At 43.3% G+C, this 23,809-nt stretch overlaps 2 protein-coding genes across 3 annotated transcripts in view; both read right to left on the reverse strand.

The window, feature by feature from the left end:
- Positions 1 to 1,226: 1,226 nt before the first annotated feature.
- Positions 1,227 to 14,421, reverse strand: cdc42ep4a (CDC42 effector protein (Rho GTPase binding) 4a). The gene is made up of 2 exons (XM_079365861.1): positions 14,124 to 14,421; positions 1,227 to 3,575 (listed from the first exon to the last, which is right to left on the reverse strand). Exon 2 carries the CDS (start codon positions 3,430 to 3,432, stop codon positions 2,377 to 2,379), a length of 1,056 nt encoding a protein of 351 aa, XP_079221987.1. The 5' UTR covers positions 3,433 to 3,575; positions 14,124 to 14,421; the 3' UTR covers positions 1,227 to 2,376.
- A 6,947-nt stretch (positions 14,422 to 21,368) lies between these two features.
- The window catches only part of sdk2a (sidekick cell adhesion molecule 2a), a 90,601-nt gene continuing 88,160 nt past the window's right edge, over positions 21,369 to 23,809 (reverse strand). For both annotated transcript variants that reach the window (XM_079366894.1, XM_079366895.1), the window contains exon 45: positions 21,369 to 22,841. In XM_079366894.1, the coding sequence (XP_079223020.1) occupies positions 22,431 to 22,841 (411 nt within the window). In that variant the 3' untranslated portion in view covers positions 21,369 to 22,430. The remainder of the gene's footprint in view (positions 22,842 to 23,809) is intronic.

Below are 23,809 nucleotides of genomic sequence, written 5' to 3' on the forward strand. Positions count from 1 at the left end.
CACACACACACACACACACACACACACACACACACACACACACACACACACACACACACACACACACACACACACACACACACACACACACACACACACACACACACACACACACACACACACACACACACACACACACACACACACACACACACGGTTTTAATACTTAAGAGACATATCCAACAAGTGCTCGATTGCTTCCTTCCTTCCTCTCCTGGGAGAGCTGAAGAACAGTGACAGGAAACGGAGACGGCACTCAAGGAATTCCTTTTGGAAGTGCTGCTGATTGAGCAACAGTTCTTCTACGTTACCCCGCTGATGCAATGAGACAAAAGCGGCAAAAAAACAAACAAAAAAAACTGTCCAGCAACAAAAATGTTCGGGATTTCTTTTATTGAAAAATATAGGTTACTTTAGATTATACAGAAAAAAGAGAGAAAGAGAAACAAGAAAGGTGTAATATTTAAATGTATACACAGAGGGCAACAAAACAAAAATCTAAAATCTTCCCATTTGCACAAATATGTCCACCCAGCAATTACCTGAATATATAATGTAGTGTTTGTGTGATTGGGAATATAAATATCCAGTTATGCAAATGTGTACTTTTTACTTTATTCCTGCATAACATCCCCTCTTAAAACACCCTTTAATTCTTTTTTTTTTAACTGACAAATAGAAACTCAAATCCAACAGTGATTACCCACACAAAGCAGGATGTGACAGACAGATTTGACAGGCTCTCCCAAAAGTCAGCTTCACAAACTAAAATTATTTTTGGCTAGAAAATTATGATTTGGCACATCTTGTCAGCATCAGTTAAGGCATAGAAATCAATCAGAGCAACGAAACCTCGCTACTTCTGGCCAAGGTTTTCTCGGTTTTCTTTTTTTTTTTTTTTTAATGATGCAAGAGATACAGTGGAGCTGCAATGACTATGCAACTTGCATAAAAATAGACTTTTTTCAATGCTCTTGCATCTATTGCTGGCTGCGTCTTTTCCTTTTTCATCAACTCTTCCGCACAAACATAGCAAAGACTTTTCCTTTCTTTTCAAAGATACAGACAACAACAGGTATTAAACACCAAATACAAGTAGTGTCTGGTTTAATTGTGCCTGCTGGTGCACTCATTTTTCAATAACACACACCCTCAAGCCCTCTTCATGAGTGGTAGTGGAATCTGTTTGATGCATTAAGGCAGCCTCTACGCTAATGAGGATCGACTTTTTCTTCTTTTTTTTTTTCAAAGTTCAGTTCAGCGGATGTAGAGAGATAAGGAGGAAGTGGTTATCAGAGGCTTCTCAGTTTTAGCTCTGATGACAGATTAGAAGAAGAAGAAGAAAGGTAGTCGACTCATGTCAGTTTCAAGAAATCTGCAAAATCATTATCATCATTATTATGGCTTCAAGCAGGAGTAAGAAAACATTTCTGGGGGGAGGGGGGGAGGTAGAGACGTCCTCCAGTTTGCTCACAAGCTACTCCCACCACCACTGGTTTCCTGTAGTAACACTGTAGTTTGCAGTAAAAGCAGGCTAATGTGTCTCTGCTAGCTTTACAAACCTTCTACTCTCAAATTGACATTGAGGCTCAGCCTGTGTGGCGCTCAGAGGGAATCAAAAACAGAACAGAATTTCGGTTTGGGGCTTTGTGGTCCAGCTTTTTTTCTTCTTTTTTAACTGCAGGAAATGGCAGCAGCGTCACAAGGATCCTTAGTTGCATAAGGGAGAGAACTCTTCATAGATCTGTGGCACTTACTATGCTTTCAGATGACATGAGGCTTAAGGCAGGGCTTCACACTGCAGCGTCGAACACGGCCCTCTTTATTATTGTGACAAGATACCTACCAGTGATCCTGTGGTGACAGAGGCCTGTTCTGCTCAGCTCAGCTCAGCCCAGGCTGCTTGATATCCCAGAGGCAGAGAAAGAGCACAACAAGACAAGGAGAGAGGAATGTGATAGCAAAAAAAAACGAAAAACAAAACATGGGACAGATTAAGGAGGAGGGGACAGAAATAGAGAAAGTGTGAGCTGAGCTTTAGTAATGAAAAATGTTTTGTTTGTTTTTTTTTCCTACAAAAGGTTTCTCTCCAAGACGTCGTCCCTGCTTACTTTTGGAATGATCCAGAGTCATAAAGTGGCTGCTTTTCCATGTCCGTTCACTCAAGTGTTCAAAAACAGAGAAAATGGATCAACAGACAAACACAAAAAAAAATGGAGGGTGAGTCTCGTCCTAAAAGGAGCAGTCACTCTCTCCTCACTGTCTTCCTTCCGTAGTCTTCTGCAGTCTTGCAGCACTCGACAGCAGCGCCTCGTTTCCGCAAGGACTCGCCACTTTCACATAACCTCCATCCAGATCTCTGTGCTTACAGTGTTCTCATACGCGGATCTCATCGTCTTCATCCTCCAAGAAGGACGAGAAGTTGCTCTCCTCCTCCGGCGGCGCGCTGAAGGTGGCGCTGTCCGTGTCTCCTGCGTAGGTCTGGCTGTTTGGTTTCTCATCCAGGGCCGCCGAGCCAGAGCTGGACATGGAGCAGCTGTCGAGGTGCTGCAAGTGTTTGGGACGAGTCTCAGGGGTGTACTCGGGCGTGTAGGGGCCTCCATTTTCAGGCTCCAGATCAATGGAGCCGGTTGGATGAATGGATGCCTCCTGTAGCTCCTCCTCTACCTCTACCTCTGCCTCTGCCTCCTCTTCTTCTTCCCCTTGCTCCACGCTGTCCCCTTCATCGCCGTGGGTGCTGAGGGGTGGTGAGGCCCGGCCCTCGCTGCTCTTGCCCTCCTCGTAGCCCAGATCATCGTCCTCCTTCTCCATCACCCCGAGGATGTCCCCCAGCATGGAGGGTCCCAGGTCTAAATGGAAGGACATGACCGACTCGGCTCGCTTCAGGCCGCCTCCGAAGTGATGGGAGGTCTCGGGAAGCTCCATCAGCTCACCGAAGTTCCTCTCCTCTTGCTCTAAGAAGTGAGTGGCCGTAGCTGCGGCTGCGCCTTTGCCATCCACGTCCACGGGCTGCTTTAACGGACTTGAGGACAAACTTTTAGACACCGCACTGTCTCCTCTGCTTTCATCATAGAGAAAAGGCAGAGACATGGCGTTCTTCACATAAGTGGGCGACCCACAAGGGAGCACCAGGGTGTTGTCTTTCTGCTGGTCCACTCTGGTCACCGACTGGGAGCGCTTGCTGCTCCGGAAGGTGCGAGACAGGAGGCCAGGCCGGGGGGAGCTGGGGTAGGACGTGGACTCAGGGGGAGGAGGTTCCCCTGAGCGGCTGCTGAGGAAGGAGGTGTCGCCGAACGCGTCGCCACTGCGGCCCACGTGCATAGTGTGGCGGAAGTCGCCCAGAGGAGCGCTGATCATCTCCCTGGTCAGGTCCATGCGGGAGCGACGCTTGGTCTGGGCGGAGCCGGACACCAGCTGTTTCAGGATCGGCATGGTGGCTGACTGTTTCGGGGGTTTTTGCTTCGCTAAAATAGTCCAAGATGCAGATGGGCCTCGAAAAGGGTTTTCCCGAACCTTAAGTATAATCCTTATTAGAGACTTTGGATTGAATCCTCAAATGCAGTCAGCCTGAGAACCTAAAATGTGAAAATACAGAAAAATAAATTACACTTCAAAATAACGGCTGCAAGATATCGGTAACAACTGACACTGCAATACCTTTTCTGTTTACATAAACATTGAAATTAACTTTCTGCATGCAAATGTTGTGAGACGACGGCAGAGAGAGTACAGGTGCAAGTCAGCAAGATTCGAAACTTTACAAATGGAGTGGACGGACCCATGCATTTCTCGTACGTCACAAACAGAGATGCACTGATAACAATGTTTTTCTTTTCACTTCTTTGTAATTCTCCGACTGTCCTTCAAATGAGAGTTGATGTTTCACTCCTCCTCTTCTTCAAATGTCACTGGAGCGTGCATCACAAACAGCACGTCGCAGATCTCTCTCTCAGCGAGCGAGTTGAGACTCCCACGCCGCCAACTCTTTCCATCAAGTCTGACCATGGAGATCTTCTCTGCCCAATGAAACCACTTCTCTCAATCTCACGAGCTTTCTATGACGCATCGACTACCGACATCAGCGCACGCCGCGGATGTTTGTCAACAGGGCAGATATCTGCCGATACAGATGGATGCAACGGATACATCTGCGCCTTCCAAGACACTCTCAGTCTGCTCGCTGTCTTTCACTAACTGTGATTGAAAGTTCATCGTACATGCAGAAGGAGAAGACACAGTTAAGTAGACACGCAGCAGCAGCAGCATGTGCAGCACGTCACAATTCATCACCTCCAAAGCCAAACACAATAACTGTCAAAAGGAAACACAAGACTGATCACGTGAGGATAACCTTGCACCTTACATCCTGCTTATGAATATCCATATATGGCTGTGTTATCCCGTCGTGTCAATAAAAACATCTCCAGGAATTCCAAATGTTCCGGCAATTAGAAGAGCTGAAGCTTTCAATCATGCACACCAGTAATGATAAGCCCCACACTACTGACGTCCCTGTGAGATGACCTATGACACACTAACAAACCAAAAATCAACAAACACGGGGGAACACCACAGGATTCTGCTTTCATACCGATTTATAATTGGAAGCAAAACACCAACCGCAGAGCAACATGAATGGGAGAGGGATAGTCGAGTGCTTGCTGGGGATTTCCAGGCGCGAAACTCAACCCTGACTACACGAATGTCCAGAGAGTAACCCCAAAGGCAGAGAAGATTTTAAATTATACAAACAACAAGAACAACAACAACAACAAAAAACAGCCCTATCAACTGTATGGAAGCAGACTTTTGACAAATGTATGAGACATTGTGATCAAGTGAAACAGAGAGGCAATATATCTCCGGCTTCTCCTCAGACAGCGTCTAAGCCTCGAGAGGTTTTGTTTTGACTGACAGTTGATAGAAAACGTGTTTATTGAAACACGCGGCCCCAGACAGGAAACCGCACCTCAGGCCGCCATGCTTCTTCCTCAGGTGCCACACTGGGGTTGAAGACGCAGGGCGTCTCATTAGCGAGACAGCCCCACATATTAAATACACATCAAAAAGAGCACTGCCACGGTGGTCTTCCAAGTGGAGTGTAGGCATCGTTCTGCAGACAGACATCATAAACACAAAAACACCTCTGACTGGTGGGTGGGAAATCTCGACTGTTTTTGATAAGGAGGCCTGGAGGAATGGCTTACCTTGCCGTCTCAGGGCCTGAACCTTTTGGGGCTCACACATACTGTAGTGGCCTCTTTCTTTGTTTACTCGCGCTCAACGCCGAGCGTATCATCCCAAACAGTCAGCAAACTTAACCTTGACTTTAGATATCTTGCAGGCAAGCCTTCAAAAGACATTCAAGTCAGAGATGTTTTCAGTAGGAGTGCCGGCGGGAGAATTTGGCTTGTTCATGTGGCAGGCTTTTTAGTGCATTGACCTCGTTCCTCTGTCACTACCCCCCCACCCCCCCCCCCCCCCCCCCCCCCCCCCCCCCCCCCCTCCCTCCCCTCTCCCCTCCCTCTCGTCTTAGCCAGCTGAGCCTCTACTTGTCTTCCTGTTAATGCCCCTCACCTGCTTTGGTTTCTATGGAAACACCCTCCTGCAGCAGCGTTTCCTGTCAGTGGCTTCAGAACGCTTCAGGCTTCATGTGAGCGTGCACACATGGCTTCCTTCTGCGTCAACCGAGAGACCATACAATACGGCCCTTTTTTTCGTCTGATGTGTTTTTCTGCACAGTCACTCCATCCATGTCGTGTGTATATTTCTTAGGGGGAAATGTAATTATTCAAATACACAAATGTTCCGCTACTGGCAACAGGCGCACAGAAGAATCTTGATGGGGAACGGGGTTCGGGGTATTTTTGACTGAGGCAGCAGAGACACGATGTGAAAACTTTCCATGAACTCTCAACACTTTTCTGCCAAAGCACACAAACAAGTTAATTGTTTTCCCTCCACAACACATGCATATTATTGAAGCTGCAAGTTCTAATCTGTCTTGTTGGGGGGGGGGGGGGAATAATGAGGTGGACATGATTCACACCCAAACCGTTTTTTTTTTTTTTTCTGACTAGTTGCTTCTGGGTGGCACAAACAGATAAAGAAAAAAAAACAACCAGCAGATGGAACAAGGGGACATGGTGAAAGCCCGCCTCCCTCTCCTTCATCTTACACCTCAGGCCAAGATCAAGCTGAAAAGCTCAATAGAAGCCCATTGCAAGGATACGGGTTCTTCATCTGCCGAATCTAAATCAGATCCAAAAAGCTCCGCACAAGCACAAGGCCTTCAGCAACTACATCAAGCCGGATCCACAGCCCTGCTATATTTATAGCTTTGTGTAGCTTTGTGTGAGTGTGCGTGTGTACATGCATGTGTGGGTGTACACGTGAAATATAAAAAAGAAAAGTGGAAAAAGGGCCTGAGAAGGCAGCCGTTAGCGTGGGAACTAAGGGGTCCCAGCAGGGGGGAGGGGGTTGGGGGGGGGTGACTTTATAAACAGACTTTCACAACACTCGAGGTCTTGCTTCTAGTGAGATGCAGAATGTAGGACAGAGACAGACAGGAAGAGGGGGAAAAAAGGGAGGCACATCTGCATCTTTTCATTTCGACAGCAGCGTCTGAAACCGCTAACAAGCTTTAAATTTAAAAAAAAAAAATGCACACTTCAGTCTGACCTCGAGACCTTGAGCCCTTGCAGTGATATGTGATTTTTTTAAGCTGACTAGCTGGTGTGGATGTGGTATTTCTCAAGTCCTGCAAAGGGAAAAAAGCAGCAGTGCATACATGCATGTTTGCACGCCGTGATAAACTTGAGCACAGCGGGAACATTTCCAAACCAACGATGCTTCACTTCTCTAATCTGCCTGGGTAAATGGTATTCCACCCCATTTCCCCTCACATGTATTTATGTCATGGGAATGTAAAGTGAGCTCCTGTTTATAGATCACATAACCCAATTATCAATATAAATACCTAGCCTGCCGGGGCTAGCGAGGGAGGATTCCAAATCTGCTTCAATATCATATGGTTATAGCCACTACTTTGTGGGAACCAAATACACACCCAATTCCTTGGAGGGAAAAGCACAGAAACAACGTAGGAGGGAGATAAATAGAAATGAGTTCTTTTACAGAACAGGGTGAGAAAAGGAGCATTAAATCAGACGCTATAACCTGGGTGAATTCACCGGGGAGCATTTTGTGTTGCAAAGGAAATGTATCACTGCTTTTTTTTTTTTTTTTTTTTTTAACACTGTAAAAAGATGCTACATAAGAGGGAATGAACTACGCTCAAAAACCACTTCATCTTTAAGGTTTAACAGCTCAGACACCGGGAAGAAAAACACTAGAAAGTGAATTTATGGGTATGATGCAGTGTTCTGTAAAACATTTATTGAAAATATTGACCTCTAGGATAATTAGATTTTTAACAGGAACATGACTTCTTACTTCTCTTACACTGGGCCAGTCAACACTAATTCACACAAACGCATACAGACACACAAACACACACACACACAGACACACACACACACACTTAAACATGACTAATGGTCCATTTCCCTAATTGAGTATTGATGCAGCTTCTTTGTGCTTAATTCGTCGAGTGTGTATTCTACTGTCTGGGAGAGGGCCACTGCTAATGTGTTGGTGTGTGTGTGTGTGTGTGTGTGTGTTGGGGGGGGGGGGGGGGGGGGGATGGGGGGGGGGGGGTGTTTCTGTCTGCTTCATTAGAAGTCACTGACCTGGATGGACAACCGAATGACCTGAGGGTGAAATGACATTTAGGGGGGGAGGGAGGTCACATGCAACCCAAAACCTGTGACTGCAAAAGGCTGGTTTCCTCCCTCCTATAGACGTCTGAAGCAGATCAGCCTACAGTAACCATCCGTACCGTTGTGCAGGGTTTCAATACTTTCATATCTTTTAATACCACACGTTCAAGACTATACAATCGCCATTAGTTTGCTGATCGACTGTATTGAAAAGTAACAAAATGAAATTAAAGGGCTACAATTTTATAATGAGAGATGCGTGACAAAGCAAGAAATCCATTGGAAATTGCAAACAAACTAGCGCGGTCAAACTGGCACAAAATATGGTCAATGTTTCATTTTTTTTTGTTTAATGTAGTCTGTGTGTCTAGGAGTCTTTCAGCAAATTGTGGTATATCCAAACAAGAAATGATGCAATATTGGGTGTCTCATACTATTCTATTTTCGTTAGCAGGGTATCAAATCAGGAATCTATATAGTTAAAATATCTTATTACAAGTTTACAATTCTGGTGCACTTAGAGCAGAGCGATTCATCGGCCAGCAGATAATATCTGCTGATTTAAGCATTTCCAGTGACTATTGGTATCTGCAAATTTGATTAGCCGATTACTACATTCATTCACCAATCAAATACATAACATTTCATTCGAGTTTCAGTATCAGCCCTAAAAATGCCAAATCAGTCTGGCCCTTGCTCTACTCATACCATTTGCAGACATTTGTTGGTGGAATCTCATGTGTTCCCATGTGGTTAGGTATAGGAAGACACGCACACACACATGTTCCAGTAATTAAGCAGACAAATGGCCTTTGCAAGATACGTATCTGCTATGCAACTCAGTTAGCTGGGCTTAATATCTCATTTAGGAAGGAGCAGCCCAAGGACAAACAGCGGAAATCACATTAACTCTCAATCACACAGACGGGGAAAAACAGACATCAAGCTGACTCTGCCCTTTGAGATAAATAAAGCAATAGGATAACAAGCAGCTCTAATACATATTCACTGTCAGGGCTATCCTGCTTGTATAAAAAGGCAGATTTAGCAGTTGCTTTGAAAAGGCCCATGTAGGGCACTGGGAGTGACGTGCCATTTGCTTGTGGTGTTGAGGATTCAGATCAAGTTGTTTCGTAGCCACAGGGTATCCTCCAGTGCCCTCCTGCCCCAAACACACATTTCCCACGCCTTTCTTCACCAAGCAGCACCAAAACGGCAAGAACGCCGAGGGCACTTTTGGATCAAAGTGAAAATCTGCGGCGGTCCAAAGAGCAAGGCAAGTCCACAAATCTGTTAAAAGGAAACGCTGGGGAAATAGAGGGCACGGAAACAGAGATCCTGACACCATTTTTTTTAATTATTTTTTTTGTGCAACACAATTTAACGGCTCTTTAAAAGATTTAGAGGTGAAACATCTAGTTTGTTGACTTTAAAGGCTAAAAAAACAAAAAAGGTCAAACAAGGGTGGTCCAGTTTGTCAAATTGGAAAATTTGCCGCTTTTTTCTGTCCTTTTTAGTTAATGTTTTTAATGGAATAGCTTTTAGTTTGGGACTGTTAATCAGTAAAATTAAGAGAGCCGAAGCTACTCTTTGGCCTTAGGGAAACTGTAATGGGAAGTATTCATTATTCGCAGACCTCAAACACTCGTAAAAATCATCAACTGATGTCAAAAAAACAAAAACTATTTTTAGTTAAACCTTTGTGAGGAAATCATGACCACAGAGTCACAACTACTCTTCAAATGAAATACAAAAAAGAGGAGTATTGAAGGAAATGACTAATACACACTTCACACATCAGCTTTTTTTTGTGTTTTTTTCCAGTCCCCTCATGCTTAGCATGTTGGTGTGAGGCGGTCCGTTATGCTAATATCACACCTCACCCAGCAGGATGTCTTGCTCGGTAAGAATCAAAGCAGGACCGATTTTTAGAGCCTTCCTGTTAATAAAAGCGCCCGCAGGCTTTTGAATTGGCATTCATATCAACCGACTTCTAAATCTTCAGCTATCCTTAGATCAGTAAGAAGCTCGGGCCAGGGGAACAAACTTACAAGAACTCAACAGTGTTTAAAAATAACATGAAGTAAACTGTTAAATGAACTGAAAACAGTGTAGATGCTGTTTAATCAAAATGCCTTGGTGGCTGAATAAATGAGGTAACGCCGACATATTCAAGGCAGCATCGTATTTATTAATATACCAGCTATAAAATGAGCTACACGAGTGGATGAGACAGGCTACAGGGAAGGAGTTAAAGTGATGGACGGATGAGGACCGGGGTCAACACAGGGCAGCAGACACTGTAGTTTTCAAACGCGACCCCGACAGCCAATGAAAGCCTTCCTGGCAGAGAAGAGGCCCGCAGCCAGTCAGCTCGACGTGTACCATCCGACCTCTGCTACCCGAGAGGAGATGACTTGTCTCTTTCACATTTACTGCCAACACAGCCTCCAGACACGACACTCCATCTCTCTCCCTATCTGTCGTCCACTTTGATGAGAACCGGCAGCTTTTATTGTTACAGACTGAAGCAGCAGAAGGAGCCGGTGGCGGGGGAAAATGATGTCCTCCAATTGGACACGTTCAAGAACGACAAGTATTCTGCGGGCCATGGTCGTCACAATTATTGATGCTACGATACTTTGATTGCACATCAGAATACCAAATCGAGCAACAAGAAATTCAGCCAGTCTCACAGATGACTTGAGTAGATCCTGAAGTAGCCCAAGAAATCGGAATCTAATCGAATCTTGAGATACCCAAAGATGCTACCGGCTCTCATTTATTGCTGTCTGTGAATTCAGGTCGTATTTTGGCATTGCAGAAGCACGGCACAACATTCGCTCCACATATACACAAAGTCAGACATGCACACAAATCGGCGCTGCACTCCCCCCGAAGGCTCCGCGGACGCCCTGTCACCTTTAACGCCTCTGTTATACCTCCGAAAAGAGAATAGAGGGTGGATCACTTCATGACGCATGGGAGACATTGGCACGGCTCCAGCATTTAGAGTGTCTCATAATCACAGAGAAATGAACAGAAAGCGAGGCTGACACTGGGAATATCAACAGAAGAGCGTGCCAGAAATAAGCACTTCGCATTACTTTGCAAGGTTTTTGCAGCAATGAGACGTGGCAGAACTCTTTCCATTCTCGTCCAGCTGGACCTGCGAGGTCAACGACCATGCACCAGGTCGTTATTAGCTCTCTCCGAGATGTCCGAGCACTCGTAAAACTACGTACGCAGAAAGGAAGGCAAGAATGTGACTAATTAGCACAACTAGGATAAGTGACCGACACCCGTAAACAATTACCCGAGCATGGCCACACATGATGATGCACACAGGGAAACGTGTTATCGTGTTCTGGGGTACGTCCACAGGAAGGGCCGGGAGAAAATAATGCAGCAAACCCTCCCATCTCTCCGGAAATCTACTCAGCCTGCCCTTCCTGACCGCTCGTAATGTAAACAAGGCTGGCCTCCATCGTATGGCATTACTGACGGGCTCAGCAAACAAACACAGCTCATATCTCCATCAGCACACGGCTTTTAATAACCTACAGGGGCTACGGGAGCTAGGACAGAGTGTTCATCGACAACCCCATGTGAACTTGAATCAGAACCCAGAGGGCCTCAGGTTGGGTGACATTAATTATTTCCAAACCTGATCCTCTTTGCTGCAGAAGGACGAGTCCCAGCTGAACTGGCACAGACCGGTCAAGTAACTCTTAAAAAGCTGTAGAAGAAGAGCAGGGGTTTTTTTTTGTTGTTGTTTTTTAAACCCTCGAGTGGAAACCTGCGTTCCTCAACGGAAAGAATGCAGGAAAATGATGGGATGCAGAGAATCACGCTTTTAAAGTGCACAAGTGCTATAATTATAGGGTCAGGAGCGCAGGAAAGCAACAACATTTCACAGGCTGGAGGGAATCCAAAGAAGCAGCTAGAAGGGCCCTTAATAGCAGAATCAATTATTTTCTAAATAAAAGAAAACACTTAACTTCTGTTTGGCAACAGGCTGATTCTTAAAGTGGATATTAAGTGCACTCTGCATAAAAAAAAATGAATTAAAACAAATCTCGTAAACTAGGACAGAAGAGCTCAGACAGTTTCCAGAGTCTACCAGACTGCCTTCATGACACTCTAACCTTGTCTGCTTCCCTGATGTCAACACCATCTAATATTTACAACTATTGACAAGGAAACAGGATGGCAGAGAAGAATAAACATTTCCTCCAGCTCATAGTACCGACCCCGGCATGCACAGTCACAATGAAAGCACGCTGGGTACAACCAGAAAACAATGCAACCAAACAAGAGACGCAGGAACAAACACAGCATTCAAACACAACGACACACGAGACGCCCTTAGAATGAGACGTTCGGGCGACGAGGTCATAAAACGGGTAAGTGGAAACAAGCGTACAATTGAAGTGCTGCTTGAGCTCTCAAGAAATAAACCGCGCAAATTCTATCAATAAACATGTACAGTGAGAATGTTTCTGAAACCAAAATTCGACAATTTGCACGCCTGTGGTCATAGCAAACTGAGAAGAGTGCAGCATGTCACTTATGGCTGCACATCGCTCAAAAGGACCTGTCATGTCCTCTATAATAATCCGACAGTTTACTATCGTCCCTCTTCCAGGCATTCCTGGAAAAAAATAACAGTTTGTATCTGTATTTCCTGGAATGTGAGGGGGCTGGACAGGAGACACACATTGCTTCAAGTGAGCACACAAACTGAGCAGACGTGCTCAAACACAGGACGCCGCCTTACACACATTCACTGGCCACAAATAACACATGAAAGTTGTGCACCGCCACAGGAGGCTTATGAGACGCTAATTGCCTCCAACTTGAAAAGTCCGGTGCTCAAACTTTCAACTCACTTTTGCAAACATTATTCCGAGTCAGGTAGCGTTTCCCGGGCTACACGCCAAAAACTGCTGTCTGCTATCTCCACTGTGCTGAGCCCAATAACAGAGTGTTTGGCACAGTGTTGAACACCACAACCAGCATGGATAACTTTCACCTGCAGGCACTAAACACATGTCTCCTGTAGGCAATTAGATGCTTTGTAATTTAAGATTTGGAAGGAGAGTAGAGGCTGTACAGGCTGGTATTAACACGAGTCCCCTGCTTTGAGAGGCACTTCTGGGTGAAAAAGTCAACAGGCTAATACGACAGAAATCTGGGCGATGAAGCCTGCTTGTGTGCTGTGTCATCAACCTACATCCATCACCGCGTCTAGGCAGAGCGAGTTGACATCTCACAAAGCCCTCCGCGTGTTTTTGGATAAGACAGGTCAAATGTTACATTTAAACAGGCCAGAACAAAGAAAACCACCCAATATGCCTCTGAAGCAGAGTCTGCCGATAGCATTATCTCCACAAACAAATGCTGAGGAGTTCTTATCAGCATGACTGTGATGGAGTGATGGCCGACAGACCTGAGGTCCATCACCTCATTATTATCCTGGTCAGTGAGCTCATCAGATGCCATCTTGACACCAGTGCCAAGCAAACCGAGCAGGACTGCCAAGTCAACAGACCCTGGGAATAAAAGGTAATGAAGTGGACAAACAGGACAGGCGTGCAGTGCATGCTGGGGCAGAAATGAGAGATTTTTGTCTAGTCATCTCATCCTTTTGAATCTTTCTCTTGCTGCAAGACAATACATGCTGATTTAAATTCTTTCACTGTCCAAAAGAACATTTTACTCTTGCAAAAGTTTTTAAATATTTAAACAATACATTGAGAAATGCATTTGAGATACATTTGACCAGGTCAGCATTTACAGAATTGTTAGGATATTTCTAAACTCAACGTGTATTCTCAAATTCGACGTTGGGGGAAAAAAGTGACATAAAAACAACAACGAAGCATCATTTCCAGCTTAAAGTGTTCCCAAATAAACTAATTTAACCCCTTATGGAGAGCTGATAAGTCGCTTGGGGGCTGCAGACAAATAAGCTCAATTCTCGCGACACTCTGACTCCATAAAGAAACGCCCCAAAGAGTACAATAAAATACTTATTTCTAATGGTGCGTTTGACAGTACTTACTCCACCCTTGCATCTATCACTGTCTGCTGACTCGATCACATTACAATAAAGCTCTGATTCTGGGTGGGTCAATGGCAGCAGAACAATAAAGTGGCTGACCACAAAGGAGTCAGCTGCCTTACGCACGGTGCGCTCGGCTCAGCCTCCGAATAAAAGCCGCTCTGTTTGTTCAATGCATGTGTGCGGCATTAAACACGTGCAAATGCTACAGTTTTATGTGGTGAACTTAAAGTGCAAGTGCAAAGATTGAAAGACACACGCACGCACGCACTTACCGAGCATCCCCATTCATAAAGCCGGGTGCAGCTTCACTTTAAGGCCCCCAGCAGGTAGACAATGAGGGGTGCGTTCATCAAACAGAGGGAGGCGGAGGCGAAAGCGCACAGATCGGCACTCAGATATCCAAAGATCACAGTTAACGACACGGATCTCTCTTATTAAATGATAGAAAGGTTGCTGCTGCTGTCACCGCATCCTCACAAGCGGTGCTGCTGCTCTGAGGCGTAATAAGTCACTACAGTGCCTCCTGCCTCGGTAGTGTGTTTGAACACGCCCTCTTTTCATGGCTCCTTAAAGACACAGGGCTGCCAGCATGGGGGGCCCCTTTAGGCAGCCTCAGTACCCCACTGTTAGAGGCGGGGTTTGAGCCACAATGACACAACATAAAAAGCACAAAACCTTTTTTTTTTACGTCACATTTTTTCATTTGCAAATCAGGTCAGTTTGACAGACTAGACAATTACACCAATGTGTTGTTCTTGAACCATCATCATAGAGAATATAGGGTTTCAATATTGAACGTGTTATTCCTTGGCTGTGTTGGGTATTCTTTTTATCAAGCTGTTGTAAAAATAGACAATTACGGTATGTTATATGGAAAATATGCATGTCATACTGTAAAGTTACACTATGGATTCAGAATCAGATTTAATGTCCAGGTATAGTATACAACAATAACATTTTAACCATATGACAACAGGGATTTATGACTAAGAATGCAATGGGTGCTAAATTAAACATGACCATGTAAATAATTCATTTGCTTGCATGATATAAACGAGGTGGGGGGAATTTTGCATGCAGAACATACCCAGGATGTTCATTTGTTTCGGATGGTAGAGTAATGAACAATGAAATAAAAATAAAATAAAACATGTAAAAAAGGGGAAATCTAATGTACAGTTTTACATCTTAGTGACAAAAAGGGCCAAATATTACCTCTGATATCTACCTTTCGGGTCTCTGAAGGAGTTGTATACAGTATTTAATATAGTGCATTAATTAAAAGCTCCTGTGGGGAACTTTTTTTGCACATTTCCTTTTTTGGCGACCCCCAATCACAACTACTCGAACAAGTACCTCTTACCTCGTTGCTGAGTCCTGAACAATACCCTACACTTTTTTTAAACAGTTAATTTAACAGTATATCACTTATTAAGAATTTTTGCCTCATGAAATGTTAAAAACAAAAAAAAGTCAGTATGAGCAGCATGCATAAACACCTTTCCCTTCAGCAGCAATGTCAGGCAGTTTGTGGCACAAGAATTCATTTTGCCCTGTTTCATATTTCCCTAAAGTCTCCGAGCTAACAAGGCTAATAGTCAGTCATTTATCTTTGTGCAACAGCTTTTAAAGCACAACAATCTTGCAACATCTCAGTATGAAATAAGGACATTATGTGAAACAGAAGATGATTCTAAGAGGGATAGAAGGCAGAGTGTGAATTTAAGAAAAGGTTTCCTGTGGAGTCACAAGCACTCAAAATACAATTACAACATGTTCTATTAAATGATTCCAATTGAAGAAAAGTAGTCCAAAATCTATCATGGATCTCTCACACTCTTTGATGATAGTAGAGTGTGATGTGTGATTTTTCTTTCCTTCTTTGTGTATTCCAGTTTGATCAGCTGCCCTCCATCAGTGACCGCTCATTAGTACCTTTTGCGATGGAAATGAGAGGGAAGCAGCCATTGTGCACTCCAAGGCTGTGCGTTCTCACCTTGAGCTCAAGAGAAAGAAATGTGTGAATCGTCGAGGATTATCAAAGGGCAAAAGTCATTCTCCTACCTGGACAGAATAACCATTCACTTTATTATTCAACAGTCACATTTGTATCTGCTCCTGCGGCTCTTAATGTACATGTAAAAAGCTGCATGGAGACTGCCCATCACACACTTTCAAAAGTCATTTCCTGCCTTTGGCTACGTTCCCAGTATGTTCTCTCAATCCAGCTGATGGGAGAACAAAGTTCTTTGTGGTGAAAATGTGACTGCAGTGGCCTTTTGTCCCGTGTCAAGCTGCGTTCAAGTTTTATAAGTTACTTTTTCACGATCTCTGTGGTGGTAACACGATATGCTGGGGCCAACACAGATGTGCAAGAATCATTATATGTGTGCTTGTACTCAGCATTTCTCAATGATGTGTTTCCTTTCTTGCTTCCTGTTTAAGGCAGGAAATCAAAGAATGCACCACCAAACACTGCAGCTATATATACTATAGCTTGATGTATGTAAAACCTGCATTTGAGTGCAGTTGTGATGAGTCATTCCTGCATGAATTATTTGATGGTAATGCAGCAAGTTCAAATGAGCATTGTTGTTAAAAGTAAAAGAAAGTTTATGCTTAAAAATGTGAAGCTGACATTTTCCAGCATGAGAATAAATTACCACACAACAACACATTTCTCAATTACATTATTTTGATCATTTCCATTAAAGTTTGTATTTCACGTCTGCTGTGATCACTGATGGAGGGCTGCTCAGTGCTCAATGTTGCTATTGGGACAACACAACAATCTCCCTTTGTTGCGGCTCTTTGTGTTGCGTTGGCAACTCTGACAGCCCTGTTCAGCAGTACATGAGAAGAGGCTGTTTATGCAGGGGTGCCGTTGCCTTTAACTTACTCTGTGCTGCACAGTCAACGTTTTTGAATCTTTCAAAGACTTTAGTCTCACTTCTGGTGGGGTGAACTTTCTGAAAAAAAATCTTTCTTTATTTCTGCACCATCTGCTGTCATCTCAAATGGTCAGAGTTGACATTTCTCCCCAAATGATACAACTGTACCCCTTAAAGATTCCAGAACTTTAGTTTGGAGTTTGAACTTACTTTATGGTTTTACTTTATTGAGCTACCGCCGCCCCCAAACTGCAGATTTATGCTAATATGTTTCCAGAATGGCCAGCAGGGGCCGCTGAACGGCAGTGCTGTGTATCTTTATTGCTCTCACCATTTGATTGATTACAATTATCCTGTCAACTATTCAATTCGATTCAATATCGTAAAGCTTCACAATGGATGGAATTCTCAATTGTTCATATTGCTGCACATGGATTTTTCATCAATACAGACAAACAATCACATGAATCAAAAATCCCTTTTTTAACGTTTTGAAAGTGCTTTGAATTCAATTGAAACAAAAATGTTGATTGTGTTCTATGGATCATGATGCACAATAATCCACATTGGCATGATTGTAAAAAATATATATATTTCAACATTCTGTACAGGATGAAAAAAAAAGCGTGATTTCATAAAACCAGATCAAATGAATGTACTTCTCAGTGTATCTATCAACTCAGGACAGATTCCCAGGTCCTTGGTATCTAATGGTCATCTCTTATTATTGTCATGATTTGGTCTGTTTTAGTTTTGGTTTAGTTCTCAATTTTTCCTTAGCGTTGCTTGTTTCCCTCATGTGTGTTAATGTTTCCTGGTTTGGTCTTTAATGTTCAAGTTTATAATTTCGTATTCTCGTTCCTCTGCGCTCTATAAGTGCTGTTTTGTGAGTTCTCTGTCTGTCTTCAGTGTTTCATGGTTTACTTAAGTTGTCTATAGTCTTTCTAGCCTTGTGTTCATTGCTGCCTTTGTGTATTTCCCTCCTGTCTGATTGCCCTGATTGGCTGCACCTGTGTAACTAGTCTCACCTGTGTTGATTGTGTCTATTCTCTTCCCGTCTGTTAATTAAATTGACAATATAATCAGACCAACTATGAACTGAAGGCAAACCTTGCATCATCTATCCAGCCGCATAACAAAATATGCTCTCTTCCTAATAACTCAAAAACGTTCATCATATCTTCTACTACTGTAGCCGTTTTTTTTGTTGTTTCTTTGCTCAGACATATGACATAAGAGTAGTAGCTCTTTACCTGACAGTTTTGGCGAATGTCTCTCGCCTTCTGCAGAGTGTCTCACTGACACTGACAATGAGAGACACGTGAGAACATGAAAACGCCTATGCTCTCTTCTTGCTCCAAATAATCAAGTAGCAATGGCAGATATCTTTGATTTGTTACAATGTTGGAGGACAGTAGCTCAGTTAAGGAGCTGTGTATTTCTCCTGGAATGGATGTGAACATGGCTGAAATGTTCCTTTCCAGTCTGAGGCCTCAGTCTACCCCATTAGAGAGAGAGAGAAGATTGTACCCTGTAACTGTATGAACCGTGCTGCTCAGCAAGTCTGTCACTCTGTGGGCAGCAATTGGAGTGATGAAAGCAATCTGCTTTGTATAAGGGCAAATAACAAAGGATCAGACCAAACTGCCCCAATTGGTGTAACAGGTGCATGCAACTATCAGCAGTGTGCTTCACAGAGAACAATGGGGAAAAGGTAGCACACACTTTCATGGGTTACATCGTGCTTACACAACTGGGTTTATGATGCCAATACACGACCTAAACGACCCTCCTGACTGTCCTGAAGCAGACTGATGTGACTACATAGAGATGGATCCAGAACACAATGCAAATTCAAAGCTGAGGACTTTTTGCCTTCTTACCAAAATCTTTTTTCAAAACTTTTTAAAAGCTCTTTTGTCCAATTTCACTCTGTGTCATACTGTGAATTTGTCCCATTTTAGAGTCTCCATGCAGTCAAAGAGAATGAGCAGAGTATTATTATCAGCTCTATACGACAAGCACAGTCAGAATTAGGACGTATTCTGCATTAGTCTCTCCCAGGAGGTGACGCTGACCTGGAATGGGAAAATTGTGACAGACTTGTTTATGTGAAGCCGCCAATGGGTGAACAGACGATTACTCGGTGTGATCTCGCAGTGACTTTGCAGCTTGTGAACAGTCGTTTCATTAACAATGAGCTGGAAACATTACATGTGTTGGGATTTACGCTATATCACTATTTAAAATAATCCAGAGCGTGATGTTCTGTTTAGATTTGTTAAAGAAAATAAAAGCCGGTGTTCTGTTGAGATGTGCTGCCCTTCAAAAAAACAAAAAAACAAAAAAAAACTCTACATGAGCACAGAATGATAGCAGAGGCTATCCCCTATCAGTTAATGCTACTAGAAGAAAATAACTTTATTCTAAACCATTCCTCACTCTATGTGAACTCCACAGAGTATCGGGAGATAGTTTTCGTATACTGTATTATTAAAGATTTCAGGGGAAGCATATTTTGATATAGACAATTATCCCCTACCAAATAATTCAGAATTACTATCAAACACTATTACTCACTGTATTTGCAAAGTATGGAAACAGGAAGCATGTTTTCATACTCTAAAATAAAACATTTATGAAGAATTTTAGAGCAGGCATATTGTATTGAAAATCCCCTCTCAAACAATAATCCTGTACCTCAGAGAAGTCCAGGGTTCTTGATGGTCAGCACTATTTGATGTTGAGGTTAAAAAGGTAAATGAGCTATAAGACAGTGCGGATGTCTCTCATGCAACTGCAGAAAGTTTGACTTCACATTATCTAATGTGGCTTAATAACCCATGACTAATTCTATTTTATGACCATTAATTATCCGTGTTTGATAATCCATCCACTTTAGGGAAATTTAACAATCTGTCATATCGACTTACACTGACATTTTGGTGGATCAGGGCGCTTAAAAATGTTCCAACATCAACTGTCTGTGTGCACCCTTGACATGACTTTCTCTCTCTCTTTTTTTTTCTTCTCTAAAACCTTCCAGCCTGATCCCTCTGTTGCTCCCCCCTTTGCCTCGGTTAAGATCAATGTTTTCCAGGCTGAAATAAGGAGATTACCCAGGCACACTCTTCCACCCTCCCCCAGCTTTTCAGCATGCTTGCACCGGATCAGGTTCTTCTTCAAATTCTTGCCTGTAACTCATGCTTCTTCTGCATCCAAATTATGTCTCTGTTGTGGCTGAGGGAATCAGGTCATTTCTACACTGTGGGATCAAATGTCACCTCCACTGCCGTTGTCTGTCTACTCTGGACTGTCCGCAGGGTTTTCTTTCAAATCCTGTTTATACCATTTTTTTGGGGAATATTTACCACTCCATAAACCATCAAATTTACCCATGCAATAATATGTCTTGCAATATTCTACTTAGTTTTGGGTTAAGGCTTGATAGTGAAAGTTTTTTCTGTCTGATTTATTACTAATTATCGTCATGGGTTTTGTAAGTTTGGTTTAGTGGTTCATTTCATTAACTTACAGAGTTAGATTACATACATTTTCTATTTGGCTGCATGGCGGTGCAGTGGTAAGCGTTGTTTCCTGGTTTGAATCCCCATCTGACAGGAGCCTCTTTGCATGGAGTTTGCATGCTCTCCCTATGCATACATGGGTTACCCACCATCTACTCCAGCTTCCTCCCTCAGTCCAAAGACATGCTCGTTAGGTCAACTGGTGTCTCTAAATTGCTGCAGGTGTGAATGTGAGTGGGGCTGGTTGTCGGTGTATGTTTCTCCCGTTTAAACGCCTGCCACACCCTCATTAGTTTCACTTGAAACCAGCTTTATGTCCTTCACACACCTGTTTCTGCATCCCTACATATAACCAGCCAGTTTTGCCTTTTACGTTGACAGTTCATTGTGATTTTTTGCAGTAGATTCATTCCTGACAACTGTTACTGTTTTTGTACCTGCCTGTCTGCCATGCCGTGATTTTTCAGGTTTTATTTCATGTGATTGAACGTCTTTTGTTTGCTGCCCATATTTTTGCACTTGCATTTGACACATGAAGAAAAAGCCACTGCAAAATAGAATAATTTATTTGCGAGAGCTACCACGAATAGGTCCATAGTGTTTCCTTCAAGATGTATACAGTGAAGTTCACATAGTAAATTGACAGATGATATTTTCCACCGACTGTCTAAGCTTTGTACACTATGGGCTCACCTCCAGCACAGCAAAGTCCCATTCAACTGTTTTTTCTTTTTTTTTTTTGTAAAGATCCAGCATATTCAAAAGTGTTGTAGAAAACATCTTATCGTAACACGTGTATGTACTCTGAGCAATAAAACACTTTTTTTCAGTCAGCATATCAAAGCCATGTTACACTGTAACATGTTCAACACACATAATCTCACATGACGGTCTCTTGGTGATGCATGTACAATACCTGTGTCCTGTTCTTGTAGACCATTAAGTAAAGTGTTTGTTTGAATAAATATAGATACACAATCAAGCTGACGTTTCTCCTAGCCTCATGGACAAGCTCGGCAAATTCACAACATCAGCATTTTTAGAGTTTTCAGTCTGTTAGCAACTCATTTCATGTTGGGATTTTCAAAAAAAAAAAAAATTCAGCATATTGTGAAAAAAAGTGCCATGACAGTTTGGATCTCTTGCACTTAAAGTCACACGTTTTACAATTGCTGTAGCTGTCTTTGTAACCTGCTCAAAGACAGTGGTTACTGTACTTTCAAATTTGTTTGATGCAGTAGTGATTATTTGAACCAAGAATATTTGTGCATTTGGTCCTCAAGTCATATTCCGTGAAAAAAAAAGAAAAAAAGAAAAAAAACCCATAAAAGCAAATGGAAGCGTATTAAAAAAAAAAGTCGTCTTAGCTTTTCTATCTACGGACATGAGCACCAGCACACGATCAACACATTCCCCGGACTACTATAAAAGGTGCCACAATGCTTTAATGTGATTCATAACATTGTCACTAGCGATGTTTTGAAAATGTTGAGCTCAAAGCTGATTGATATAAATATCTGGTAAACAATATGAGACGAGTACATATAGTCAACACAGAATGCAGTTCCATCAATGAGTAGGCAGAGTGAAAAACTCAAAGGCAGCCGAGGGCGTCGTCGACCTCATGGTGCTGCTCTCCGTTTCAGAGTCTGTTTCTCACTTTCACTTTGTCCTTTACTGTCCAAACGTCACATCAGAGTTTGGGTTTCCATTGTTCAGTCTCAGCAAGCCAAGTGGTCCATACTCTATAATGTGGTTGTTTTTTTCCCCCGTAAAGCTCTCATGTGAAACAATAATATAGTGTTTTTTTTAAAAACAAGGTTTTCTTTTTTCAGAACCTCAGGTTCTCCCTTGTTTACGTACCCTCAAAGAAATGTACTCAAGCAACGCATAAAACTTTCAAATGATTGTCTTTTCGATAAAATACATTTCACATGAATTAACCAACCACACGGCCAACATACAATCATACACACTCACTCTTCACAGAGGAGAAAACGCTATTCAAGATGCCTGCAATAACTAATAATGAGCAACAACTCTGTCAATTGGACAGACAAAAAACAAAAGAAGAAGAAAAACAAAGAGCAACATACAAATAAACAACCGACTCAAAGACTCGTCCTCAGGGTCCCGTTGTTATTGGAAGGAGAGCTGTGTGTCAAACGAAAGAGGAGAAGCCAGCGGTAGGTGCCTGTGTGGCACAGCCCATGCTGCTGGGGGGCCGGTACAGGGTGCCATGCTGGCTGGGGGGATCGGAGGACAGCAGGGAGGGGGTGGGAGTCCGGCTTCCCTTCGACCTGAACAGAGTGCCCTGGCCCTGGCACTGGGGCTGCGGGGTCGGGGCGCTCTGGGGGAGGAGAGGGGGCAGAGGGGGTACGGGTGGCGGGTGCTGCCGTGACTCCTGTTCGACCAAAGGCTCGGGCTGGGCGTAGCCGTACGCCGGCGGGCGGGAGACGCCCTTCTGCTGCCGCCGCCAGGAGTTGTAGTAAGTGGGGTCACTGATGTAATGGTTGACGAAGGAGTGGGTCTTCTGTCGGCTCTGATCCATCTCATATTCGCTGTCGCTGCCCTACAGACGAAAAAATAAACAAGGACATGTAAGCAATGAAAGTAAAACAGAACAGATGACAACGCAGAAACATGATCAGGACGTTTACAACAAAGAAGAATTACAGCTCAATGACCACAAGTACAATTTTAGCTAATTCCAATAAAACAGCTGTACATTCAAACTGCACGGCAAACATTCAAATCCAAACAAGACCATTTGTCTACTTGCTCGTCCAAATGATGTCAACATGTTTACTTTTTATGTCTGGTGATAAGATTTTTATCAGGTGACAAAAGGTTTATTAAGTTTAACTCGACTTAGAAGGAGACAAATGCACTCGCTCAGGTTTGAATCGTTGCCGTGCGCTCAATACTAAGTCACAACACAGTCGGATCTATCTGTAAAGAGACAACTGGAGATCTATGAATCCATGTAGAATTAATGAGCGATGTTCCAATACAAATGATTCCTTCTCCAGTCTGATATTAATATTTGTATTGGTATCAGCTTCCACTACTGACACTAGCATTGGAACACCTAACACATAATCCTTGCTATATCTAATCTTCTACATAGGAGCCTACCCGTAGCTCTGTGGGGCACAGAAGTAGTAACTGTACACAAGTGTGTCCTAGAGTTGAGCAGAAATAATGTTTACATGGTTAACTTTTTCATGTTTGTTTAGCCACAAGTCTTGAAAGTAGCAAAGGTTTTTGTTGGTGCATCCAGACAACCTTCGAGCACAACAAACTGCCTGAGAGATACACACAGCAAACTGCTCTCACGGACAACATTACCACTTGGCACAGTTGTGTGCCTGACAAGTGCTTGGTCTTCTACTGCTCTACTGAGACAGCATGGCTTAGCAGATGTTGAAGCGGCATTTATTTGCACAAGTGGCGGGTAAACAGTGGGAGGCCATGCAGAAGAGAAAAACAACACCGGTTTGTGTGTCCCAAGGGAGCAGTGTTTGTTCGAACCGGGTT

This window comes from Symphodus melops, assembly GCF_947650265.1.
Source record: "Symphodus melops genome assembly, chromosome: 17".
NCBI classification, from domain to species: Eukaryota; Metazoa; Chordata; class Actinopteri; order Labriformes; family Labridae; genus Symphodus; species Symphodus melops.

Coding starts and splice junctions, on each gene's coding strand:
- cdc42ep4a (XM_079365861.1), bottom strand. CDS start 3,432: ATGCCGATCCTGAAACAGCTGGTGTCCGGCTCCGCCCAGACCAAGCGT.